Source organism: Mastigoproctus giganteus, chromosome 1 (genome assembly GCF_048544385.1).
Source record: "Mastigoproctus giganteus isolate SK-2022 chromosome 1, ASM4854438v1, whole genome shotgun sequence".
NCBI lineage: Eukaryota > Metazoa > Arthropoda > Arachnida > Uropygi > Thelyphonidae > Mastigoproctus > Mastigoproctus giganteus.
Window position 1 is genome coordinate 187,035,217 of NC_143575.1, and position 16,215 is coordinate 187,051,431.

The 16,215-nt window shown below is 34.9% G+C and overlaps 1 protein-coding gene across 1 annotated transcript in view; it reads right to left on the minus strand.

Annotated features, from left to right (window-relative positions):
- The window catches only part of LOC150091372 (uncharacterized), a 75,901-nt gene that overhangs the window by 46,003 nt on the left and 13,683 nt on the right, over window positions 1–16,215 (minus strand). Inside the window, exon 2 of the mRNA XM_090383523.1 lies at window positions 14,152–14,303. Within this exon, the coding sequence (XP_090239649.1) occupies window positions 14,152–14,303 (152 nt within the window). The remainder of the gene's footprint in view (window positions 1–14,151; window positions 14,304–16,215) is intronic.

Sequence of the window (16,215 nt, forward strand, 5' to 3'; positions counted from 1 at the left end):
TGATCGTTGTTGACAAAAATTTGTCTGAGAAATTGGGGGATAAAATGTGGGGGGGGACAAAAATGTTTTCGACAACCTATAGCTTTATACACCGTTGGAAAGAATTCAACGAGTAGGTTTAAAATATAATTTTTAAATTAAAAATGATGGCGCCAGACAGGAAAATGTGAGTAATTTTCATGTTCCCCCCTCTATTTCTGTAGCTAACGGAACTAAAAATTTAAAAATCACATTGGCTATGCATTATGTGATGCTTATCAAAGGAAAACTATTTTGATTGAAATCTATCATTTACTTTTTGCATTAAAATTAAAAAGCAAATTTTTTATTGCACTTTGATAGCACACGTCTTTGTACTAAGTAACTCTCCTTTTGGTGACAAAAAGGTTGTTAAATGTATCAGTTGGTTAATAATCCTATAAAGCTCATTTATAAATTTTGCAATGAGAAGTATTTTTTAACAATTTTCAAAGATGAAGTTGTCCCAGCAAGGAGGTACTCAGAGAGCCAGCATTGAGGCAGCGGTGGTGGGGAGGTGCCTGCATGGAGTCTTGCACAGCCCTTACCTGTCAGTTGCTTCTCCCCCAAGACTTCAATCGCTTCTCCAGGAAGAAGTCGGAGTTGCTTCTCCCACCCTTGTCATTCGCAACAACTGAAAAGACTCAAATAAACATTTTTGTTAGTTCCTCAGTTTTAGGCCAAGCCGGGGTACTAGAACTTTTTTTTCAGTTACCATAAAGCTCTCTATTTGAGATACTACACTAACAACCATTCGTGACTACAGACTATTCATAATGAGTGCCCGGCACTCAGTAGTTGACCGATTTATTTACAGTAAAATGTGAACGAAAAGAAAATGTGTAGTTTTAACATTCATTGCAACAAAAAACGGAAATTATTAGTAGAATTAGAAAAGGTGAAAATTTAAGAAATCTCTCCAAAAAGATGTGGGGACTTCAACAATTTATGACATCAAGAAAAATTCCAATGCTATAACAGAATTTGTGTCGATTATGGATAGTGAAGGAGGATCTAGCAGGAAAAAGACAATGTCAAAAACTGAAAATGCCACTTTAGAGAGTGCACTCACTTTATTTTTTTTTGTTTTCTTCAGAACAAAGTTTAGGTGAACCAGTGTCTGGCCCAATGTTGTGTGAAAAAGTATTGGATTTTAATGAAATATTAAAAGGTAATGAAGATTTTAAGGCAAGCACAGGTTGGCTCAAAAACTTTAAACTGAGACATGGTATATGTGAACTAGATATTCAAGGCGAGAAACTTTCTGCAGACAAATCGGCAGCAGTGTCCTTTAAAAGTAAGTTTGCTTCAGTTATAGCAAATTATGAGAAATCAAATGTTTATAATGTTGATGAGACAAGCTTATTATGGAAAACACTATTGAGAAAAACCCTAGCCACTAAAAGAGAGATGCACGAACCAGGTTTTAAGATGAGAAAAGAGCAAGTTACAATTGCTATGTGTGCAAATGCTACTGGGACGTACAGATTGTCTGTGCTCGTTATCACTAAGTCGAAAAAAACCAAGAGCATTTAAAAATCTTTCTAATTTTCCTGTTTTGTTTAAAAATCATAAAAATGCCTGATGGATGTTTCTGTTTTCCATGATTGGTTTACAATATTTTTTTATTTAATTAATCTTAATTATTTAATTTAATCGTAAGGTAAAGTTAAATTTATTTTCCTTATGATCAATTATATGGAAAATTTGGTTACCAGAAGAGGTCTGACATCAATTATTCCAGATAACTGACACTCTATTGCACTCTGTAGGAAATCCCATTCATCAAAAGGAATCCCTTCCCATTCATCACTTTCAACATTTTCTTCTATATCATCATAGAACCCAGCCTTTTAAAGGAATTAATTATAACAGTAGAGCTCAGTGTATCTCGTGATGCTTCTAAATAATGCACTGCACTGCACGGAGTTTAGTTATGCATGGGTAATGCACACACACATAATTTCTACTACCAAGGTAGTTTTAATGCATCGTTTTAATTATATCTCATATTGTGAATACCTTCACAATGAGTTGCCATGGTATTGCACTACCTCGAATAAGTAATGCCTCATCTATGAAGACTAGTAGGTAGTGCAATACCATGGCAACTCGTTGTGAAGGTATTCATAATATGAGATATGATTAAAACAATGCATTAAAACTACCTCAGTAGCAGAAATGATGTGTGTGCATTACCCATGCATAAGTAAACTCCTTCATACTCTTAGGCCAAGAAATATCTTTTAGAATGCATTGCATCTAACAAAGAAATTTTAAACTTTTCAGTTTTTCTATTCTGTTTTACACGGGTAAGTAATTTATGTACAAGGTGCTTACAAAGATGAAAGTTCGATCACTCCTTGATCGGTTGCACAACTGACATGGAATCCTCAGGGAAGAACTCCACGTAGACATTGTTTAAAAGCTCATTGTTTTTCGGATGAGCAGGGCAGTTATTGACAAATAAAAGAATTTTTTTATTCTCTCCTGCTCATCTTTGAATCTTGAGCCCTTAAATACTCATCAAAAAGAGCACAGGTCATCCATGCTTATTTACTGTTCTTGTATTTACATGGAAGTGTTTTCACATTCTTGAAATAGCATGGTTTCTTGGGTTTTCCTATCACAGCTAATGGTAGTTTCTGAGCCATCCATATTAGCCCCCCCCCCCCCAAACACTGTAATTCTCTCCTTACTCAGTTTACTACCATGGCAATTCTGTCCTTTGAATGCGTAAGTCTTATTAGGAAGTAGGTTATAAAAGAGTCCTAATTTGTCAACATTAAAAATATCACACTTTCTATATTGTTTGATCAAAACATGTAGTTTCCTTTTTTCTCCACTCATCAACTAGTAACATTCACATTAGAAGATTCTCCACAAATTACTTTGTAAACTAAAATGTATTTCTTCTTAAATCTATCAATCCACCCATTGGAAGGAATGAAATCCACTCCAGGCCTATCAGCAATTTCGATGCCCTTCTCTCTCAACAAATTGCCATTAACTGGAACATTTACTGCAGATATCTGCTAAAATTAAACCACTAATGCCTTCTCCATATCACAATATTTTCCAGTTCATCTCCTTTTAACTTTACATGAAACATTAAGGACATTTGAGTTCAGCACTTCTTTTTGTAACATAATTCCATTTACTGTAGAAACTGCATATTAAGTTTTTTTGCCACCTCAACTCATGTGCAAGAGGAATTTGGTTCCACGGTTTTTATGACATCAAGTTTTTCTTTTAATGTGAAAGCCTACCTTTTTATTTCTTTCGAGTTCATCCTTCCAAATTATAATATAGTATAATTAATAATTAATATTTGTAGTGTTAAAATAAAACTGCCAGAGGGGGGAGACAAACAATTATCAAAAATACTATTGGTAATCTACAGAAATAAATAAAGTACAGTACAGTATTATAAGTTCAGCTTTCAACATACCTTAAAAGGTCACAATTACAATAAACACAGCAACAGTCCACTAAGTAATTCAGAACTGTGAGAATTTAATGGCAAAAGCTTCACGGGGTCAACGCAAATATAGAAATAAAGAAACAAATATAGAAATAAAGAATTTCTATATTTAAAAAACATTAAGTGGGAAAACTTCATTATAATAATACACTGTGTATTCTTTACCACGAACTTTTGGAAGGGAAAATAATACATTACAATATATATAGAGTTGAAATTGGGACTTAAGAAACCAAACCTAGTAGAGGGGAAAACTTCTTATGCAGGAATTTCTTATCTGGGTTCTACTGTATATGTAATCTATTTTACATAGCCAATATGGGCTCAGTAAGCCCACATTTCACTACTCAGTAAGGAGTTTCAAAAAAGGCTAATCAGAATCCCATAACATTACTAACAGTTTCACTATGTATGTATATACAGGCAGTTCTCGCTTTACGAGTTTTTTTCCCCCACGTATCAAGTATCAACAAAATCGAAAATATGAACATTAATTGCAAAAAATTAATGTTAAACATTCATAAATACCGCATTCCAAACCACGTGCGTAGCTATACAATACAGTGTACCCTGCTTTACGATATTAATCAGTTCCAGAGACACCATCGTATCGTTAAAATATTGTAATGTGAACCCAATAATAACACGTTGTTGTTTGGTAATTCGTTTCAAGATCTCGGAAATTAAAATTTTCACTGTATAACTAAGCTATTTATCTCTCTAAAATGTAATTTTTAATGTCAGGAGCTTGACCTTAAGGCCATATAAAAGGTTGTGAGCTTGGTTTGCAAATTGTATTAGTTACCAATTCAAATCATTAAAATGCACTACACTTTCATCATTATCATATGCTCTATAAGAATCAATTTTAAACGCCTTTGTGATATTTTTCTAAAGCACATTTTTGGAGGTCATGACCATAAAACAATAAAAACAATTTGCACTTTTTTGGTTTATTGGGCTTTTCTGTCACTACAAGCAATTTTAAACAGGTAGTAAACTTGATCTTCTTGCATTTGCGAAAATACCGATAGCTGGAATTGTGTGGTTCTTTACGTTATTATGGTGAAATGTGTTTCCCCTTTACTGAAATCTTCAATTGTATAAAAAACATAAGTTTTCAAAATCTTCTCTTCATTCCTTTTTTTTAAAAGCTTAATAAACTTGTTACTCCACGCGAATCGTGTTAGTCGCAATTTTTGTGTGCCGTTAAAAACTGCTTATGCATGCAATCGTAAAATTTATAATTAAAAGAGAAGATTATCTTGGAAACAAATGCCTCTTGAAACATTTCTGAAAAAGACAACAAACTTGTGCAACAAACCAATGAGTGCCGAGCCAATAATGAGTGATCAACGAGTGTGCATTTAGTCGATGATGATGATGAAGAATAAACATTCTTTAACATTTGTAAGTCGTAAATAATTTCTCTATTATTATAATTTGCTTGATTTTACAGGCTATGTTTTCATTTCTTTCGATAAATCAATCATTGTTTAAACAAACTAATTAGGCTAACTAATTATATTGTTGAGAAGGTAACCCCTATTTTTAACCTTATGTCTATGGGAAATAAATCCCGCTTTACGAGCACGCGCTAGGAACGAATTAACTCATAAAGTTGAGAACTACCTGTATATAAAAACACACACACATACTTAAATACTTGAAACAAAGAAATGTTTACTCAAATACTTTGTATTTCAGTAAAGGTAACAAGTCAAAAATGGAAGTAATGGGAGTTTAAGAAATGTTCTCCATTAATGATCCGGGTGCACCAAAGCTTGCATTCATTTTTCTGATTTTTATACAAGGGCATAGGTGAGAGGATGTATATTCTGTTTCTGAAAGGTTATTGGGGAACAAATTGAAAAAGACAGTAATGATAATTTCAAATTAGATCCAAGAAAACACAATCACAGGCAACCACAAGAGAAAGTGGTGCATGCTCATAGTAAAATGTTTGTGCTTCAACCTCCATATAAATGATGAACCTCTCATCTAAGGATTACACAATCCTAGAAACCATGATAATCTGAAAACCAGATATTTTTCCCCACTACCAGTCAAACAATATGCAGTCAGTTGTTGGTTTTCTTTACTTATTTTTTTTTTTTTGTCATTGTACTTACCATACACCAACTCTTTAGCATAAATAAATGCAAACTCCAAGTAGACAGGTAAACAAAAATCCTCTAAATACAACTAGAAATATAGGTATATAATTCAAAATTTTAATCACTAATTATTTATATCTAATTATTTTTATGTAACATTCTAAATTACAATATATGCTATATCATATGTATAAAAAAACGCTCTCCGATTCCTTTTATAATCATATATTTTTATACTTATGTATATAAAAAATCAAAAGTTACACGATTTTGTTTGTCAGACTTTAATTTTAATTTGGAATGAATGAAGTAAAAAAAAATTTTTAAAACACTGAAATTTTGTGAAAATCCATGCTTTCAGGGTCCATTTGTTATTTAATATTAGTAGTGGCAAATGATGCACAAGAAAGCAATCTTATAAAGCAAAAAAAAAAAAAAAAAAAAACCAACCTCGCCGGTCCATTCCTTCCAAAATATTTCTTTAGTTTTTCCTTGGATTTATTCAAACTACTCACTTCCAAAAAACAGCTGGAAGTTTATTCCAACAATCAATCCCATGCTGGCTGAAGGCAAACTTCTCACATCTATCCTGTAACCATTCTTTCTCAATTTATTTGTTTTATGCGCCTTCACACATTTAGTATCAGCAAAACCATCAACATTGAGTTTACTCGATCCATTCAAAGCCTTTAACACCACAATCAGATCTCCTTGCAGGTGCCTAGTCTCCAGAAACTGCAATTTATAGAAATGAAGGCTTTCTTGGTAAGCACACACTTTTGTACCCTTTACCAATCTGGTTAAATTCTCTACACCCATATTAACAGGTACACATCTTTCCTAAAATGAGGTCTCCAGATCTGTGTGCAGCACTCAAGATGCAGCCTAACCACTGCCTTGTACAATGGGATAATCACCTCCTTATCCCTGGTGGCAAAATTCCTGTATTTCATTTACAAAACCCCATCAGTTGTTCTGGCAGCCAGTCTGCACTGATCAAAGAAATTCATATCTGACAACATATTACTTCCAGGTCTTTTTTTCATTTTTCACTAACCTGAGCATATTACCATATAGTTGGTATGTTAATCTAGGATTACTGTTACCCATATGCAGTACCTTGCATTTGTTAATGTTAAACTTTTCTCAGCCCATCTGCTTAATTTTTCTAGATCTTGCTGCAGTAACTTACCTTGATTACTAGATATTAAACCTGATTTACCTTCATCATTATCATTAATAAATGCAGAAAATAACAATGATCCCAACACTGAATCCTCAGGGACTCCACTAATAACATTAGTCTATGAAGAGCAATGTCCATTAATAACCACTTGTCTTCTCTCACTCAACTATTCCTTTATCTACAGAAACAGTGTTGCAGTTTGAGATATTTAAATTGTGCTAGATAATCTATAAAAATTAGCTAAAATTATTTTTAGCTAATTTTCACTAAAGTGCTGAAAAGAAATTTTTTCTTTCATTATTTTCCTACATTTACAAATTTGTATTACAGCTCTAGTTCATACTATCAAATACATTTATTACATACATGCATGCATGCAGAGTTCCCTTTAAATTAAAAATGAAATTCTAAAAGAAGCTTACAGCAGTGCAGAACACATTTTAATTCCTATTTAAATTAGTTATAACCATAATAAAATTAATTCTTTATATTTTGAAACAAAGTGATTTTAACAGAATGGACCTAAATATACACCAATGCTGAGTTCTGAACACACATCTAGTGAATTAATGAATGCTCTTATTTTTTTAAATTTCAATAAAAAGAAATAACTGAAAATTTATTATAGAATACCCTTAAAAATATTGCATATCAATTATGTGACCCCTTAAAAAATGAAATCATCATCCTCGCTGTTAGTTTGCTCTTCAGCAGTTCCAAAGTGTCTACTTTAACACCAATTTTATACACATTCAATGTGGTATTTTTCTGTAAAACATTTGCAGGCAACTCTTAATTGTGACATTTTCCATGTCATTGCAATCCATATTTGACAGACAAAATTGAGTTCCAAGTTTTCAGTTTCATTCTGTTACATAACTTTGATTTTACAATGTTTGTATGACTAAATAAATGCTCTACACCAGTAGTAGCATTAGAATGAGGTAATGAAATTACTGTTAAAGCAAATTGAGAAAGATCTTCACTGATTTTCAATGATTGCAATAAAGATATATATATATATCTTCAAATGGATTTTCACCTGTAGCATCTCTGTAATTTGTGATTTCTGCCCAAAACCGAGTTTCAGAGACTTGAATCCATTTAATCTGATGTAATTATTTTCATTGAAAATCAATGCGTGTAAGCTTTTCCACACCACTATAGAACATTTATGCTAGATCCAAAATATCTTGCTTTACAGGATTTAGGCATTCACGTGTACTTAAACATTGACTTTAAGACGATAACATATGCTGACAAATGTTGACAAAGTTGTTTTATGAGTTCAATCAGGAACTAACGCACAACTAATGCAAATATTTATTTTTTTATCTTCATCCGAAAGTTTTCAGTCACATATTACCTTTTCAAATTCATAAACCAAGTAAGACTTCACAGTTAAATTATTTTTAGTTATATTATCAGTGATTATTTTTGTTCCTGGAATAACAACTTTTGAGCACATAGAATTAATTAAATGCACCAAGTCGTTCAGCAACTTTGAAGGGTCATTTACTTCAGCTTCAAATTTCTTATTTGCCATTTGCACTTCTCAAAGAATTTGTTTCAAAAATAAAAGAAACTAATTTCTCTTATCACTAAACATTGAATATAATACAGAGTGTCCCAAAAAGGTGTAACCAATTTTAAATGTTTGTAATAAATGTAATTTTAACGACAGAAACACAAAACCTGCACTAAATGTGAGAAAAACAGTTGAAGTTTTTACTGACATTCAACATGTGCACCACTTGTCACACGAACAATATTTAATTGGTAATAAAGTTCATCCCATGTTTTTTCAAGGATGTCATGCTTAATCATGGTAATTGCATTTGTAATCCTACGCTTTAAGTCTGCGATGTCTGCAACAGGGGTCTTGTAGACTGTCTTTGATGAATCCCCATAAGAAGAAATCACAAGGAGATAAATCTGGTAAACGTGGTGGCCACACAATGGGACCATCACGCCCAATCCAATGGCCAGGAAACTTGTCATCAAGAGACCTCCTCACACTCAAAGCCCAATGTGGCAGGTGCTCCATCCTGTTGGAAAATAACCCTATTTGGCAATTCATCCAATTGAGGATACACATAAAGCTCAAGCATGTCCTGGTAATTATCCACTCTCACAGTCACTTCTTGAAAGAAAAAGGGTCCAATAACACGATCAACCATGATGCCACACCACACATTCACCTTTGGGCTATCTTGCTGATACTCCTGCATGCAGCATGGGTTTTCAGTCACCCAAATTCTGAACATTTTGCTTATTCACCTTTCCCGAAACATGAAATATGCACTTGCCCATGAAACAAATCTGTGTCATTACACGTTCACCTTGTTCCATTTTCTCCAACATGTTTGTATTGCTCGTTTAAAATTGGTTACACCTTTTTGTTCGTGTGACAAGTGGTGCACATATTGAATGTCAGTAAAAACTTTAACTGTTTTTCTCACATTTAGTGCAGGTTTTGTGTTTCTATCATTAAAATTACATTTGTTACAAACATTTAAAATTGATTACACCTTTTTGGGACATCCTGTATTTTGGATGTATAATAGTGTTCATTTCTTCTCAAAATTTCAAAATGATACTCAAGTTTACAGGACTGCAGCAGAATTGTAATTTCACTATTGTAATTTCAACTGACATCCATCTTGTCTGACTGTACTGAATTAACTTCCTCCTTTGAACTCCATCATTCATTAAACTGATTAAACAGGTGAATGTGAGAACCAATTGTACATTTCTTTAATAAGAAAATAAGTTTCGTGGCAGACACTCATCGACAGCATAGGACACTGCTAGTTGGAGCGAATGACATACACACTTGATAAGAAGCAGATGGGGAATCTCAGCCTGTAATTTCTTATATATATCATTGTTAATACAAACCATTACAGATCCATTATCAGCACCAAGTGCAATAAGTCTGTGAATATTTAATCCATTATTTCTTAGAAATGTTTTCAAAGATTCACATATTCCTTCTGTATTGCATTCATTGAGTTCAATCATGTCAAGAAAAGTTACCACAAATCGATTCTTGAAATTCAAATAGTACCATATTACAATTTTCAATATTTTTATAATGCTTGTGTCATTACTTTCATCAATAATTAAACCAAAGTTTCTATTTCCTAAATCAGATTTTAAATCATCTGTGAAATGTGGTGCTATAGCATTGCATATTATTGAAGTACATTTTATTCTTCACATTTTGAAGTCCTTACATTCCTTGCTATCTGAAAAATGAAATTTACAAAGGTCACTCAAATAATTAACTACCCTTAATGCACAGCTTTCAAAAACTATGCTACTTTCTGCCTTTGCACCTTCTCTTTTGCCAATTTTCTTGAATGGAAATTCAACTAATACTGAAAACTAAGAGGCTCTTTGACTTTCTTGTGCTTCATTGTATTATAAGGTTGTCACTTAATTTGGTTGTCAGCTTACATTTACAGTATTTACAGAAACATTTTAAATAATCATCATCTAATTTGCAGAGCCAGTTCTTATATTTAACGTCTTTGAGCCACTGATCGCAAAAATTGAATATATTTTTTGCTTAAAGGAGCACAAATTTTGCAGCAAGGATTTACTTCTTCATTGTGGTAGCTGACAATGCCCACGCTTCTGTAGCATAGAGGAGTGGAGTACAGATTACTGTTCTAATGTATTTCCTAATTATTTGAGGATAACTGATATAGATTAAGTGTTGTTTAGCAGTCCATCGAAGAGAGGCTGCTCTGGAAGTAAGCTTGTCCATGTCAACATAAAGCCAAAGTTTTGGATCAAATACTATTCTCAAATCTGAGCTGGTAGGAGTGGTATAATAATAACTGTAATATGTGATAATACAGTTATTATTATTATTATTATTATTATTATTAGCTATATGGTGTAAGGAAGCCTGAGGCTTATGCTGCACCAGCCAAAAAAAAAATTCCCGAGTTACCCTGAGAGAGTGTGAGAGAGAGAGAGAGAGAGAGAGAGAGAGAGAGAGAGAGAAAGAGAGAGAGAGAGAGAGAGAGAGAGAGGAATCACCAAGAAAGAGAAGAATGATGATATCTGGCTCAGGACCCTGGGTGTGCCAAGCCCATACTCACCAGATGTGAGCCCCTGGGGTCGAACACTGCAGCTATTACTGTTGGAGTTGATTTGAGGGGGGGAAAAACCATTCATTTTGTTATTTGGGACAGTCCATACTATTCAGGGTATAAGGCAATGTCGACAAGACTGTTATTAATATATGTGGTGGCCTCGGGATCATTGTTGGGAGCAATAGGCATCAGAATTTTTTTGTCTGCATACACAATGATTTTCTCATTGTTACGGACAAGAGGAGCGATGATGGCTATAAATAACAAGCCAGATAGGACTCCTCCTTGTGGAACACCAGCAGAAATTGCTTTCTTGTGTGATTGTCCATGGGCATCAATCTGTAGTACCCTGTACTACAGATTGACCCTGTCATGGAGGAGTGATGCTATGAACCAGAAGATATCACCCTGGATTAGACAGTGGGCTTCAGATATGCAGAGGAGTGCTAACATTTATTTTTGCATCAAAGGCAGCTTCAATATCTAGGCACATGATAGCGAGTTCTGCTTGACACTCAAAAGTAGACAATATAGTACATGTGGCTGCAAGGAGGTTCATCATTGTGGACTGGTTCAGATGGTGTAGTGGATCTGTTATGGCTTATCTCCAAGGGTGTGGATTCATTAAGATGGGCAGAATAATTCTTTCTGGGATTTTTAAGTGCTGAGGGGGTTAGATAACGGCTGAAAGTGTGTGGGTAGAGTGCAGTTTGAGCTTTTGGATGTGGTGGCTGTTCCAGGCTTTAGAAAGGTTCTTGTGATCGGAATTACATTGAAGATGAGCCTGCGTAGTTGGAGGATGAACAGGCTAAGGCATTTTACCATGAATTGCGACACTTTGTCAGCCCAAGCGGTTGGAGTCGCTGGAAGCAAATTTATCACTGCTATCGTTTGGTATGTAGAGATGGTGATGGAATGTAGGATGTCTTGTTGTGATTCATGGTTAGAATGTAGAAGAGGGTTTAGCCTTTCTGCAGGCGTATTGAATCTAGTGATATGCTCTAGCCATTGGGTTGGGTCCAGCTGACTAGGGAAGGTATGGGCTTATGGGCTCTGAAGCTGTATGAGATTTTCACTTGTTGAAATTGGGCACCAAGGTGTGCTGTTATTGCTCTTGATTTTTCCCTGTTAAATTACACTTGTGCTCTTGAGTAAGATATAATTTATATCGGAAACACGTTGAGTGCTTTTCCAAACCGTGCAGCTGCTGCTTTAATAGAAAAGCCATGTTTTCCTCTGGATTCCACGACATCCTGATCTTCTTTGAGGAGGCATATTGTGCAACGGTGTTGACCCAGCTTGTTAGAAGGGTTATAGCAAGTCAGTGGTCATGGTCACATGTTTTAAGGACATGCCAAGGTATAGAGTGGCAGCTCACAGGCATTTTTGGCTGTTAAGGAACTTGGGGCTGATAATGATGATGGAGGTTTGGATGTTTTTTGGGGAAAGCAGGCCCAAATATCTGTTCCAATTCATCAGCAATTCCACCTGGACTGCTCATGCCTTCATCATTTTGGATCTGGAAGGGACCTATTTGATTTAATGTCTTCTTTTTTTGAATTCACATGTGAGAAGAATTCCTTGTCCTCATTCTTATCCTTTTCACCAGTGATTTCTCATATTTATTACCTGATATGTAGTACTGTTCATATCAGCTTACAGTTCTTATATGTGTCAATGTCAGATGGTAATCTGTAACTATACCATGTTTCTTTCTTTAGTTGTATTAGGTCTGTCAATTCTCTTGTCATTCATTTTGACACCGTCCTTTTTATGTTTGGAACAAATATGTTTGTGGCTTCCATCATAATCTGTTTAAAGATTTTGTTAAAAGCACTGGTATCCAGAAACCTGAAATTGCCATGCCAGATGACAGCCTAAGAAGTCTCTCATCTTTTCTTTGGCCAAAATTTCTTTGGACACTATCCATTTTATAATATTGTAGCTGCTGTCTCCTAATGGTTCCTGCAGTGTTATATATCTATCTTTGACATTACTTGGATCTTACCCACTGCATTCTCTCCTGGTCTGCAAAAATTGCAACCAGGCTTGCACCTCAATTAAAGAATAATAGTAAGCTGAGGTGCCCAGAGAGTGCAGTGAAGCAAGAAAGCACTGAACAAATGAAATGAAAGCCAGAAAAATGAATGTGAATGTAATTGTGTGAGAGAAAGAACACAAGCCACATAATGTTACAGTTAATTCACTAACCACTAGTCTTAATCTACTTCATCTCAGTATTATGTCCTAGTATATTAAGCTACACAACATACCATTGCATTCACCTCCCCCAGGTGTGAGAAAAAAAGATGGATGAATAAAAAGATAAATAAATAAATAACCTAACAGTAAATGTAAGAAAAGCATAAAATCAGTGTATAAAAAAAAAAAAAAACCCAGCAGGGAGTAAATAAAGATTTTGAATGGAAGAATTGCATGACTTCCCCATCCTCCCCCTGGAATGACTGGTGGGCAGAAGGACCAGTATGGGCCCCTACCTACCATGCAAACACCACGGCATAACTACTTAGTCGGCATGGTGTGGGACACAGACACTGATCAGTTGAGCTTAACCCCTGGCTAGTATGAGAATGAGCAGCAAACAGGTGCTCTAACACTGGGATCCCTCTCCCTATCAACCATCACTCTTACCACCTGAGTTGGCTGCTCCCACACTCCCCCCCCCCTTTTGCCTGTTGGGTAATCCCACTGCCATCTCAACTCCCATCCCCAGGGCATGATGGGCATCCTGACCTGGGGGTCACCTTCTGTCTCCCCTTTCACTCAGGCAGGCACCTTCACTACTGCCCCCTCTATTTTTCTGCCACTTTTACCCCCTCCCACTTCCTATCTCCTCACTACCACCTTTTTACCTTCACTTTTTTTTTTTTTTAATGGGCTCTCCTTGTCTGTAGCTTTGACCACCACAGGGTTCGCCACTATAGTGCCCAGCCAGCCTCCTCAGCATTGGACGATAAACTAGAGGTTTTCATATGAAAATACAAGCCCCTAGGCTAAGAGGAACAACACAGCCAACACAATCTCACACTAATACCATATAAATCTGGCCTTTACAGAGTTTTATATTCATCATATTGCTTGAGTTGGGATTGTCGAGTTGGGAAAACCCCCGGAGCCGCATTGCAATTAACACTATACAACTTGAATCTTTAATAAGGATCAAGTACCTTACTTCAAAAAATAAAAAATTTAATATTTCACTAAAAATTCAATTACCTTCTTGAAACATTTAAACCTGACTTCAGTACAACATCCAGTCGTAGTGATGGTACAACAACAATCATATCCTTATAGTCTTTGATAAAGCTATCATCATCAAATTCAATTTCTTCATCATCATCATCATCATCATCAGTATCTTCATTTGCCTAAAAGAAAGTTACTGAATAACTGAGGATAACTTTAAAGATATTCCTTAAAGACAATAAAATTTTAATGTAAAACTTTTAATGTATTTTGTGTAAAAAATCAAATCACGTCTTAAAGTATACCATAATCAAGTCTCAAAAAAAAAAAAAAAAAAAAAACCCAGAAAATGCAAAATATGGTACTTTGAGTACCATATTTTGCATTTTCTGGGTTTTTTTTTTTTTTAGGAATCAACAAAATAAAAATGATTGAAGACCACAGAACAAGGAATAAAGATGAATAAAGGCATACTTAAAGATTTGCCTTAAGACATGGGGACTTCCTAATTTTTATTATTAGCTGTTATTGTTATTTGTTATTTGGTTTTTTTTTTAGGAGCATTAGCAACTAAGGCCATAATGCTCTGGACATTCCCTGACCTTTCCGCATCCTCCGTATTTGGTGGTGACGGGCTCGAACCCCGGTCTAATCAAGAAGCATGTGCTACGCACTGCTGCTCCTTCCCACCTGGCTACGGAGGCGCTACTAGCAAATGACATAAGAAAACAAATTTATACTGCATCAACTAAAAAAGAAAACCAGCACTTCTCACTTCACCTTTCCATCCCCTCTAACAGTTTATCTAGTTCTTCCTTGAATTTATTCAAACTACCCACCTCTACAATACCAGCTGGGAGTTTATTCCAACGATCAACCACCCTCTGGTTGAAGGCAAATTTATGCACATTCAATCTGAAAAACTATCCTTTCTCAATTTCAATTTATACCTCCTTCATGTGTACACTCTGAGCAAGAGAAAAGATTCCACTATCACTGGGCTAATTCAATCCATTCAAGGCCTTAAACACCCCAGTCAGATCTCCTCACATGTGTCTAGTCTCCAGATGCCTGCAATTTGCAAAACTGAGGCCTTTCCTGGTAATAGCACCCTTTTTGTTATTGTCACCAATCTTAAAACACATCTCTTGGCTAAAGCCTCAGAGAACTCTTTTTCAGAACTCTGTTTAAAAACACGTCCTTCTAAAATGAACCTTCCAGTCTCTGTGCCAGTCTCAGAAAATGCAGGCCCGATTGGAGCATGCTGGTGGGGTTATTTGAAAAAATGAAAAACAAACTATTAATAATTCTTCATTATTTTTATATTACAATGTATTAACAATTGACTAGACATTTTGATAATATAAACAAAACTAATCAGAAGGATATTTTTCTTGCCCTTTTATCGGCAAAATCTTTCAAAACTTTCTCAAAATTTAAATTCTATGCTTCTTCTCATTCAATGGATAAAATTGCAAGGCTGTTGAGTCTCTCCTGAAGCGTCGTCGATCTCAGATATGTTTTAACTAACTTCGGGAAAAGCTTCTTTCCCCTGACACTGCAGTCACTGGAATCATTAAAGTAGTCTTAGCGATATGAATAAATTCAGAAATCCAGTGGCTCTTTCATTAGTTGTGAGAAATTTTTAAATATTTAAAGGATTTTCAAAGCACAATTCTGGAAGAATTGGTTTTAGTGCTTCCATTTCCTCCACTAGCATATGGCCATCAATATCTGTCACCTTCACAGACTTGACCAATTTGTTGCCCTCAATGATTTTGGCATCTGAAAGTGTGATTTATAAATTTGCAGCGTGGTTTCTTAACTCATCCTTTGAATTTCTTAGAAATTTACCCAAGAAACCAAAAATATTATTATATAATTTCAATATTACTTAATTTGGCTGTCAGCATGCATTTATAATATTTACAAAAACATTTTAAATAGTCACCATCTAATCTACAGAGTCATCTTTAAGCCATTGATCATGATTTGAAAGTTTCAAAGAAAGGAAGTTGAAGAGTTCGGAGTGATTAGTGCAAATTCACATTATAATATCTTTCTCTGATCTGTAAATAATCCAGCAACAAATTT